Source organism: Tenrec ecaudatus, chromosome 7, assembly GCF_050624435.1.
Source record: "Tenrec ecaudatus isolate mTenEca1 chromosome 7, mTenEca1.hap1, whole genome shotgun sequence".
Lineage (NCBI taxonomy): Eukaryota > Metazoa > Chordata > Mammalia > Afrosoricida > Tenrecidae > Tenrec > Tenrec ecaudatus.
This window is the reverse complement of record NC_134536.1, coordinates 30,611,763-30,624,036: the sequence shown is the minus strand read 5'-3', so window position 1 is coordinate 30,624,036 and position 12,274 is coordinate 30,611,763. Positions and strand designations below refer to the sequence as shown.

Genomic DNA, 12,274 nt, shown 5'->3' with positions numbered 1-12,274 from the left:
AAAGTCCCGTCTTTCTCTCCTGGAGCGCCTAGTGCTTTCGAACTACGAGCATGGCATGCAGATCACAGCTCAGTTTGTAAGCACAACCCCAACAGAGCTCCTTGAAGTGGTACTAACTATAGTGAAGTGTCTCCATCCCAGTCCTCATCCTAACGAGAATAAAAATTATATAGGATTTGGAGCTGAGAGATTTTATTAAGATACAGGAGATTTACTCATTCCTGTTGCTTGTTGAGTTTATTCAGAATGTTGCTAAATCACGTTGTTATTGTGGTTTCTGTTGTCAAGTGCCACTGAGTCAGCTCCCACCACGGTGGCCCAGTGCCCCTCAGAAGGAAACACTGCCTGGTCCTTTACCCTCCTTGCAATTGTTCTAGGTCTGCTCCCACTGCTGTGGCCATGGTGTCCACCCATCTCCTGGAGGATGCTTCTCTTTCCCACTGCCCCTCCACCCTACCAACCATGATGGCCCTCTCCAGGGACAGGTCTCCCTTGACAATATGTCCAGCGTCTGTAAGATGAACTTTTACCATATGTGTCCCTCAGGGGCACTCTGTCCACACTTATTCCAAGATAGACTGGTTTGTCCCTTAATCAGGCCATGGTACTTTCAATAGGTTCCTCCAGCACCATAATTCAAATCCATAGAGTTTTCTTTCTCTCTCTCTCTCTCTCTCTTTTTTTTTTTTGCATAGAGTTTTCCTTTGCCTTCCTTAGTCAGTGTCCAACTTTCACATGCATTTGAGGCAATGGAAAATATCGTAGCTTGAGTCAGGCGTGCCTTACTTTGCAAACTGACATCCTTGCTTCTCAATACTCTAAAGAGATCTCGTGCCTGATTTTTACCTGATTCCACATCAAATACTTTTTCAGTACTATCAATTTGACAATATTTTCCCTTAAGTTCTATTTTATATGGTTCATATATGATTAGAATTCCTAATACAAAGATCTAGAGACCAGGAGAGTAAGTGCAGGTTAATTTTAGGACATTTAACTTTTAATGAGCTGCTAAATGATGTTTTCTAATGTTATATTTATGGGCTTTAATGTCAATCTCCCTGAGTGAGACTAGCCAGTTACCTCTCTCTGCTTCAGTCAGTCTTTGTCAGATTTTAACATCAAAATCAATTCATTATAAAGGAATCACACTTTCTTTTTTTTTGCTCTGCAACCATGTCAACGATTTGTATTTCCAAGGCTGGAAAGCTTTGCTGGACTCCTCCTGTGAAACCATCTGGTGTGGGAGCTTTGTTTCTGTTTTTTAATTTACTGTTAAATTTTGATAGCATTTCTTTTTTCCATGGAAATTGGTCTAAGTTATTCTCTGTTTTGGGGTCAACTGTGATAAATTACATAAACTAGAACATCAGTTTCAATTCTACCTGTATATCCTCCAGCTCACAAAAAGATCACAGATGTAATTCTTATTCCTAATTATAGGCTCCTCTCTTCTTAAAAAAAAAAAAGATTTCCTTCTGGTTCTACAAAATCAAATTAAAAATAAAAATGAAATAAATAAAAGCAAATCGTTCTTAGTTTCTCCCTGTAGGATTCTTCCTTAACCTCCTTCTATCAATATCCCTGTTATTTTTCTTGGTAAATTCAATATACACCAAGTGTACCTTCTAACACCTCTGATCCTTCGCCACCTCATTTTCAATAGACCTCAGCTATCATTTTCCATGGGTGCACCCAGGAGCGCATGGTTACATTATGTCTGAACTGAGAGTTTGGAGGTGGTCAGTAACTGGTAACCCTACAGGATTTGCTGATGGTGTGAAAGAAGAACAAAATTAAGGGTGTGTCCAAGACGATGATTTACGCACCTTGACGTAATGCTTTACTTATCATGAAGTAACGCTAGACTGAGGTGGAGGAAGCTATGAGAGGCACACATCTTTTTAAAGAGTTGTTAAGTGGAAATCACATATTTGGATTTGGATATGTGTGAGATATTTGTAAGACATTCAAGTGATGATGGAACATAAGTAAATATAGATTAAGTAGATGCAAACTACAGATTTAAATTTAGGAAACATCCATGCATGGAATTTAAAACCGCAGGATTCATTGAAATCACCTATATAGTGAGAAGGTTGAGGAACCCTGGCGGCGACACACTGAACTGTTAGCCACAAGGTCAGTGGTTGGAATCCCCTCGCCTCTCTGTGGAAGAAAGGAGAGGCCATCCACTCCTATATGAAGTACAGCCAGAATGCTCCTTAGATGCAAGGATGGGGAGACTTCATCTAATGTTCTTCCGACACGTTGGATTGCTAACCACATTGTCAGTGGTCAGAAACCACTGACTGCTCCAAGACAAGACTTTCTACTCTTGTAAAGAGTTAGAGTCTCAGAAACCCACAGGGGCAGTTCACCCTGTCCTATAGGGTCTCTGAGTAGGAATCAACTTAATAGCAATGAGTTTGGTGTATCTATCCCTTTGCTGAAAGAATGCCGGGGGGGGGGGGGGAGGGGGGGCGCGGGGGGCGGGGACAGATATGCAGACTTCTTTAACATAACCAAACACCTTGAGAGAGAGCGAATCACTGGTCCTGGGGATCAGGGACCTAGTCTTGGGCTGACACCAAGATCAACTGGTGTGACGCAGCTCACGCAGACAATGTCTGATATCCGAATTTGGTGAGTAACAACAGGGATCTTCAAAGCTCAGGGCAGCCATCGATGGTGCAACTATTGGTCTCTCCCTGTCCAGAGGAAAGAACAGTGAGGAAATCTGAAAGACACACAGAAACGATTAGTCCAAAGGACTTAGGGGTCAACTCAGCCTCCGTCTCCACCACCTGAAAGCAGACCTAGATGGTGCCTCAGCACCACTCTCAACTGCCCCGGAAAGGATCGCATTAGACAGTCGTGAGAAAAGCGTGGAAGAAACTCAAACTCATGAAAAAGACCAGGCTTATTGGTCACATGAAGATTGGTGGGGGCCCCAGGCTATGGAACTGAACAGCTCCCCGCCCCCACCCCCCCCACACACACCAAAGTTAGAATAATCAAGCATTTAAGATAAAAACAGGTAACATCTGCCCAAAGACACACTTTGTAGGGTTGGGAAAGGAGGAATGGAAAGAGCAAACACACAGGGAGGAAGTGGGATACATGATGGCCCGGCGCGGGAAGGCAGTGGATGAGTTGAACGTATGCTTGAATTGTGGAATGCAAAGCTCGGGGTCTGCTCTGCCATCACTAATTCTCAGTAAAAAGTCAGAAAGAAAAAAGTAAAGGTTCGCTTCCAGTCACTGTCATAGCAGATCTTTCCTGAAGCCAAAGGACCGGGGTTAATTATTTCTAAGTAAAGAACACAGCCTTCCAGACCCAAGGCCCAAGTGTCGGCCAATGGAGATCCCCTCACAGAGGGGTTTAGGAGAGGAGATGGGTCAGTCAGGGTGCGAGGTAGTACCGACGAAGAGCACAGCTTTCCCCCAGATCCTGGATGCTTCCTTCCCCCAACTACCATGATCCGAATTCTACCTTGCAGGGCTGGATAGGGCAGAGGTTGTACACTGGTGCATATGAGGGTTGGAGGTACAGGGAATCCAGGGTGGATGATACCTTCAGGACCAAGGGTGTGAGGGACGATGCTGGGAGAGTGTAGGGTGAGTGGGTTGGAAAGGGGGAACTGATTACAAGGATCCACATGTGACCTCTTCCCTGGGAGAGGGACAGCAGAGAAGGGGGGAAGGGAGACTCCGGATAGGGCAAGATATGACAAAATAACGAGGTATAAATTACCAAGGACACATGAGGGAGGGGGGAAAGGGGAAGGAGGGGAAAAAAAAAGAGGACCTGATGCAAGGGGCTTAAGTGGAGAGCAAATGCCTTGAGAATGACTGGGGCAGGGAATGTATGGATGTGCTTTATACAATTGATGTATGTATATGTATGGATGGTGATAAGAGTTGTATGAGTCCCTAATAAAATGTAAAAAAAGAAAAGAGGAGAAAAAAATGATTAGGGCAAAGACTGTACAGATGTGCTTTATACAATTGATGTATGTAAATGTATGAACTGTGATAAGAATTGTATGAGCCCCTAATAAATTGTTAAAATTAAAAAAAAAAGAATACAGCCTTCCATCACGCCTTAGTTATGTCACACATCACGTGGTAGTCACAAAATCTGGTGTCAACTTGAGACTATTAACAGTGAAGGGGTGAAGCCTGTCAATCGGGTCGCAGCTTGATGACCTCATTTGGAAGTGCAACAAGAGATAAATAGCTCAGTAGAGGTCAGATACACTCTCTACTTTGGCTTCCTGCTGACAAGATACATGGAGCTACGCTGATGGAACCAGAGCCCTGGAGCACGAGGAGTAGCCACGTAGAGACCCCTGCCAGTGCTGTGATGCTTGTACCTCCACTGGAGCCACAAGACTCTGCACCCACTACCCTGTGATCTTCCCACATTCAGCATCATTGCATGTGTTGCGTGAGTCTGAAGAGGAATTCATAGACGGTATTGGACAGATGGGCTAATATTGGACTTAGGGACTTGATAGGGACTGAACTGGGTTGTTTTCTCAATATATAATCACACTCTTTGATACAAAGTTCTTTCTTATACTCATGAGTGTCTATGAATTTGTTTATTCCAGCATTTCTAAATATTGACTCTTTTGGAAGATGACAGTGAGAAAACTGGAACAAAGTTAAAGATTCTAAATTTAAGAACACGTTCTTATATGCTTTCTCGACACATCGTAAATTCTAAGTCCCACCAAATACTGTTGAATAAGGTAGTATTTTCTCCATCAAACCGAACTAGATTCAGAAGAATAAAGCTAAAAGTCAAAAGAGTTCCTATCTCGCCACACACACACACACACACAAAAGTCAATGAGCTATGATTAATATTCAAACTACTATTCTATACTACCTTATGTTATCCATTGCTTTTCATATGTGAGGTTTTCCAGCTATAGCTTATTTGCTATTTACTTTGATTTTCACACACCTATATAAAAATAGGTTTGAGAAAAATATAAATTTGATTTAACAACATAATTACAAAGACTATTTCTACAGCTATTAGTTAAGAAAGGAAATTAAGAGGTATTTTGAAAGACACAATAAAATACAACAAAACTGAAAGTAAAATTTGACAGGACCAATTTTTCACTACAGCCATTTAAAAAATTAATTGGCATATAGTTTGAATGATGGAATTTCACTCAGAGAGAAAAAGCACTAAGTTTCCAGGTAGAATGAGAAAGCAGATCGTGCAAATGGACATTTCCAAAGCTGCACACATCCAGGTGCCCAGGTGCCCAGCTTGTTTGAACTACAGCCCAATAAAAGTCCACTATGCAGAATAATGTGTTCCCACTATGTTATTTTGATGCCATAAATTCTATCAAGAAATCTAAAAAGTGTTATTCCTGCTTCTAGGAATGATCACGTACTGCTGAAACTTAACAATAAAAACTTAGATGAGAACCGGGATGGGGAGAAACCGAGTAGATGGTATGGGGAGGGGGACAGGGCACTAACCCACCCAGGGGAGAGTATTGGTTGTGTCCCCATAGAACTGGAACATGCATACGGACCCCACCACGACACACCAAACAAGGAGGGCAACGTAAAGTATGAGGACTACACAAAGAGACTGGACCATACGCTGGCCCAATCCAGAATTAGCCCGACCCCCACATTCGAAGGGAGTACCACAGAAAATGAAAATAGATCATGTGGTGTGGGAAAGGAACTGACCCACCACACCACATCCAGAAGGAAGCTGAAGCAAAGGAAGGAGAAAGGACGTAGTGGAGTACACCTGGGCCTACCAAGCCCACAGGACGATAGCCCAGCTCGAAGGGCCCATCGTACAGAGAGGACCATACAGCTGGCCACACCATGAGATGTGACATCCTGCACGGACCCATGGCCCTACACTTGAGACACAGGGGGGATGTGCGACTGAGCTGACCCCACCACACTGAGGCAAACACTGGGGGCGTGCAATGGAGCAGCGGGGTAAGCAGAGCAAAGAGATCCCGAGGGAGTATAAAGGATGGACTTTGGGGCCAGGACATGGCACCCCACAAGACTCATCCGGAAAACACCCCTTAAGGCCAACAAACAGACCTCGAACTACTAACAAAATCTTTTTCCCTTCTTTTGCTATCTTTTTGTTTTTGTCTTTTCTTTTTTTTTTTAACCTTGTAAACTTTGTATGTTAGTGGCTTTTTTGTCCATCAGCATGTCGGTGTTGCTGCTGTCAAAGCCATGTTCACATGTGCCACTTGGGCGCTGTCAAAGCATCTGCATTTGTATGCACATATTACTCTATCAGCAGGTCCACCTAGACAAGATAGGCTGGACAAACAATGAGAGAAGAAAATAACGGGACAAATGGTCCCGGAGGGACATGAGAGCGTGGGAGGTAGGTGAAGGGAGGAGGTGTCGCCCAACACAGGGACAAGGGAACAACGAGTGGTTCAAAACCAGAGTAGGGAGGGGAGGGGAGGACTGGTAGGGAGTGACCAAGGGCAAGGTAACTGAGAGGAATTACTGAAACCAGAATGAAGACTGAACATGGTAGTGGGACGGGAGGAAAGTGTAAGGAAAAAGAGGAAAGGAGTAGGAGGCAAAGGGCACACATAGAAGCCTAAATACAGACATGTACATATGTAAATATATTTATGATTATGGGGGGAATAGACTTATGTGCATATATTTATAGGTTCAGTAGCAGGGTAACAGGTGGACATTGGGCCTCCTCACGCACACTTCCTCAGTACAATAGCACCTTGCCCAGCTAAAGAGTCATTCCATGATACCCACCTTCCCGACATGATCACTGAAGACAAATGTGTATATAAGCAAACGTGGTGAAGAAAGCTGAGGGTGCCTGGCTATCAAAAAGATATAGCATCTGGGGTCTTAAAGGCTGGAAGGCAAACAAGCGGCCATCTAACTCAGAAGCAACAAAGCCCACAGAGAAGAAGCACACAGCCTAAGTGAATACAAGGTGTTGAACGGACCAGGTAGCAGACACCAAGGAACAAAAACCATCATTGTGTGATCCCCTTCCTCACATAAACGCTGAAGACGAATGTGTACATAAGCAAGTGTGGTGAAGAAGGCTGATGATGCCCGGCTATTGAGAGATATAGCGTCCGGGGACTTAAAGGCTTGAAAGTAAACAAGCGGCCATCTAGCCCAGAAGCAACAAAGCCCACATGGAAGCAGCACACCAACATGTGGGATCATGAAGGGCCGAGGGGACCAGGTTTCAAACAACAAAGGCAGGAGGGGAAAAAATCACATCACCGTGAATGAGGGCGAGTGTGTGATGGGGACCCAATGCCCATCTGTAGACAGCTGGACATCCCTTGCAGAGGGGTAGTGGGGAGGAGATGAGTCACTCGGGGTTCAATGTAGCAACAATGAAACTCAAAACCATCCTCTAGCTCTTGAACGCTTCCTCCCCTCCCAATTATCATGACCCCAATTCTACCTTGCGGACCTGGTTAGACCAGAGCATGTACAGCGGTGCAGTCGGGATCTGGAAACACAGGGAATCTAGGGCAGATGAACCCCTCAACACCAGCGGTGGGAGTGGCAACACCGGGAGGGAAGGGGGTGTAGAAAGGGAGAACCGATCTTGGGGATCTATGTGTGACCTCCTCTCTGGGAGATGGGCAAAGGGAAGGTGGGTGAGGGGAGACGCTGGGCAGTGTAAGATAATTATTTATAAACTATTAAGGGGGAAGGGGGAAACAGGGAGGGAGGGGGAGGAGAAAAAAAGGAACACAAGCTGATTCCAGGAACCCAAGTGGAAGGAGAATTTTGAGAATGACGAGGGCAATGAATGTATAAGGGTGCTTTACTCAATTGATGTATGGATGGATTGTGATGAGTTGTATGAGCCCCAATAAAAAGATTCATTAAATTAAAAAAAGCAACCTTAGATGACCAAGGTATTTCTAAAGTTGTTAACATTACTACTTAAGGCAGGGGCCCTCACACTGTTTGAACAGGGGCCAGTTCACCGCCCCTCAGACCTGTTGGAGGGCCGAACTATAGTTTTAAAAAAACTATGAACAAATTCCTATGCACACAGCACATGGCTTATTTTGAAATAAAAAAACAAAACGGGGTAAAAACACCTGGCGGGCCGGATAAATATCCTCAGCGGGTCGCATATGGTCCGTGGGCCATAGTTTGAGGACACTAGACTTAAGGTAATAGGCACTAAGCCAATACAGCGGTAAAACGTGTGGGCCAATGTATAACGAATACTTGGTGGTATGTGTCCTCTAGTTGATTCCAGCTCACAGTGATCCAAGACAGGGTAGAACGGTCCCAAGTGGGTGTCTTTACAAGCAGACGGTCAAATCTTTTTTCCAGCAGAGAGGCTGGGGTGGGGTAGGGTTTGAACTGCTGATCTTTTGGTTAACAGTCTAAAGTTTAACTTGTGTCACCAAGGTTTCCTAAAGAATGCACACTTATAATTAATACATAAAATATCGAGGTGGTGTTGTTAGGTGCCACCAAGTCGGTTCCGACCCACACCAACCCTATGCACAGCACCAATGCACACTTCCTAATCCAAGAAGAAAACCGGACGCGTGTATTTTTTTTCTGCAACAAGTTTCTTAACTACCTTGAGAAGACATTCAGATTTAAGCATTTCATAGAATTTGAATACACTTCAACTTGGGTCTATAGATTAAAAGAGAAAAAGGAACAAACCCACAACTCTAGTTCTCCTTAAATATCACTAACAATATAGTCTAATGATATCATAACACATTCAACTTAGAACAAGTGTGAGACTATCAATAACCTGGGTTTTTTTTTTTTTTAAAGATCACCTAAGTCAGACAGCAGGGAAGGATGCGATGATGTACAAGGCAGTAAATGCTTTCCTTAGGGTCCAAACAAGAAGAGGGCAGGAGTCCAGCCAGACATCGGCAGCACCTGTAATCCAGACCGGCTCTGAAGCGTGCAGAGGATGCCTCCCCTGCCAGCAGCCAGGTGGGGAAGACGCTCCACTGCTCCCCCTCCATCTGGTGACACTGGGCCTCCGAAGAAAAGCGGCCCGATGCCCCACTAGGGCACTTAGGGTGGAAATATTTATTTATGGTCTAGGATGTGCCACCTCATCTACTACAACATAAGATGACATATAGGGGAATATGCTTGTGGGTGGATCCCTGGGGGCACTACGGGCTAGGCGGTGGGCTGGTAATCACAAGGTTGGAGGTTCAAACTGGCGCTCCATGGGAGAAAGAGGAGGTGGTCTGCTCCCATAAAGATTGACCACATCGGAAACTCGACAGACAGTCACTAAGTTGGAAATGGCTCAAGGGCAGTGGGTTATTTTTGGCACACACACATATATATACGTTTATCTACACATACACACATATCGATTATACATTCTCTTTCAAGTTAGTTGTCATTAAATCCAATTTGATTCATGGCGACCCCCTTTTGACAGTTATCTACTGTCTACTATTGAGCCTAAGAGCCTTTTATTATTCTCAGGGGTAAGGGGTGGTCCATATTCTCTCAGACATGTTTGGGGGAGAGCTGCTTGTAAGTGGGGGTCTGTGGCAAAGGTACTAAGAGCACGAGTCTGTGAAGCCTTCAGGCCCCACAGATTTGAGCGTCAGAAGTCAGTCAACAGCTAGAAGAGCATTTAGAAATGTTTTGCCATTTTCAGATAATCAGTGGCTCTGATAATCCACGCAATGTTGTGACTGGGGAAGCCCACAACTCTTAAGCTACTTGTGTAGTCCCGTTCCACCTAGAAGCATGTCTCCCACACTGGGCCCCACTGTAGACTGGATTCTTCTCCTTTCAACAGCAATGAAATGCTAAGCTATAACTGGATTAAAAATAAAAACAGAAAACCTCACCATCTAATTCACCTTCTGACTTTTAACCTGTGCCATCGAGGGAAACATAAAATGTAAGCATGAAAGACCGGGCCAATTCCAAAACAGTTGCTCTTCCTATTATAGTACAATACCTCCTTTCTCCGTGTAGAGTCTTCCAAAGGGCTAACTATGTGAACATATATATATATATTAAACACATAGAAAAACCTAGTTCTAATCTTCATTAAATTCAATACCCAACTCTACTGCCAACGAAGCCATTCCGACTCAAAGTAGGCCTAGAAAGCAGAGCAGAAGGCCCCAGAGGATTTGCAAGGCTGTCGATCGTGATGGGAGTGGACAGACCCGCTTCCCTCCGCTGGGCTGAACCGCTGACTTTGCAGTTTGTAGCCCAACACTAAACGCACTGCACCCGTTGGCTTCCTTTGTTCAACTGTCATGTTGCTGCTTTTCCTGACCTTAACTAGGTGAGGAAGAGCACAACAACATTTTTTTTTTAAAGATGATTCTGTTGGCGGCTCTTGCGGCTCTTATAACAATCCATCAATTGTATCCGGCGTAGAGTGCTCTGCAGCCAAGACATTTATGTAATGACTTTATTCCCCTGAACAGGTTTTACGTTAATTAAAAACGTTCGCTGAACCAAACCAAGCTAAGCAAACCTCAATTCTTAAGTCATTCCATTCACACGACTTCATAAAATGAAGTCCACATGACTTAATTTAAAGAAACTAAATCCAAATCCCCATGCCTTTTATATTTTTTCAAGTGCATTTAGAATTGAGAAAAATAGAGTTGTTTCAACTAGCTTACCTTGACATAGCATGAGATAAAGGAACCCACATGAACATGCGCATTAAAAAAGCACAAAAAGTGAAATGTCCAGTGCTGTAAAGTCTAGAGAAGGACCCCTGGCCATGCTGTTGCGAGCGCCAAACTCAAGGTCAGTGATGCACGCCCGCCTGTTGCTGCAGGAGGGAAACTGAGACTATGCGCTCCCACAGAGATTTCTCACTCTCAGAAACCGTGTGGAGCGGCGAGGCTGTCGTCCAGGTGGCTATGAGGTGAGCTCGACTCAATGACAGTTGCTTTTATAAAGCAAACGAGCGCTGTTAGTGGCACAGAGGTTAAAGTACTCCACTGCTAACTAACCAGTGGATCGTCTGCATCCACAGCCCCTCTGAAGGGGAAACACGGGGTGATGAGTTTCCATAAAGATTTACAACCTCGGGAATTACACAGGGCAGTTCCACTCTGTTGTCTAGGGTCATGAGGGTGGGCACTGACTGAGTGGCAATGGGCTAGAAGGCTAAGTGGAGTCCTTGGGGGCCTGGGTGGTGAAAATGGTTAATACACTGCTGTGAAACGAAAGGTGGGAGGTTCACGTCCATCCAGAGACTCCTCTAAATAAACAGCAGCCTTTGAACATCCATTGGCAGTTCTACTCCAGGACACTGGAGGTTGCCCAGCAAGAGACAGCATCAACTTGAGGGCAACTGCTTTGTTTTTAAAATGTGCGTGCGTGCGTATGTGCGTACGTGTGTCTGGTTCGAGCTACATTACAAAACTCTGCCCCATTGTGAAACTTGATTTTGTTGGTGTACTTCGAGCTCTATTGCAATCTAACTGGATTCTTTGTCACATTCAACATAAAATAACAGAAACAAATATATTGGATTTTGTTTCCTTTCACAAGTCCCTTGGATCGTGACCCGCCTTCTTTTGGGGTGGGGTGGGGGGAACAATGCTGGACTGACAGAAACATTGTAGAGAAAATACTTAGGAGTTCCTCCTGTGCCCTTCACCCAGGTGCTCAATGTTACCTAACTTAATTGCAGTACACTTGTCAAAACCATAAAACACTATTCATTAAGACAGGGTTCGCTCTGATTTCACACTGAACTTCAGTGTTCCCTCGTCTATACATTTTCTGTCCTGGGATCGCATCCAGGCCACCATGTGGAATTCAGCGGTCTTACCTTCTGATCCATTTCTTCATCCTCATCTTGGTCATCATCGCCGAGGGGGCTGGAGCTGGAGGAGAAGGTGGGTCCCTGAGAGTAGTACTGAGAACTCCGGGAGCCATCGCGCCGCAGTTTGTCACATTCTGCAGAGGGCACACAGGCGGGAGGGGAGACAGGGTGTGGGTGACCAACAGGGCTTTATTCACTCTTCTTCTCTTACACATTACCCGAGTCAGTGGTTAAATGTTCAACCACTAAGTGAAAGGCTGATGGTTCAAAGCTGCCCAAGGGTGCCTTCTATGGCAGGCTCGGTGCTTGGGGTCTGAAACGCTGAAACCCCTACGGAGCAGCTCAACTCTGTGTGGCTAGTGGGGTGTGAACTACCAACCTTGCAGTCCCAACGCTTACCCGAAAGCACCAACAGGGCTTCTTAATA

The 12,274-nt window shown here is 44.8% G+C and overlaps 1 protein-coding gene across 2 annotated transcripts in view; it reads right to left on the bottom strand.

Annotated features, from left to right (window-relative positions):
- The window catches only part of NHSL1 (NHS like 1), a 150,248-nt gene that overhangs the window by 44,578 nt on the left and 93,396 nt on the right, over positions 1-12,274 (bottom strand). For both annotated transcript variants that reach the window (XM_075554476.1, XM_075554477.1), the window contains exon 3: positions 11,854-11,981. In XM_075554476.1, coding sequence (XP_075410591.1) covers positions 11,854-11,981 — 128 coding nt within the window. The remainder of the gene's footprint in view (positions 1-11,853; positions 11,982-12,274) is intronic.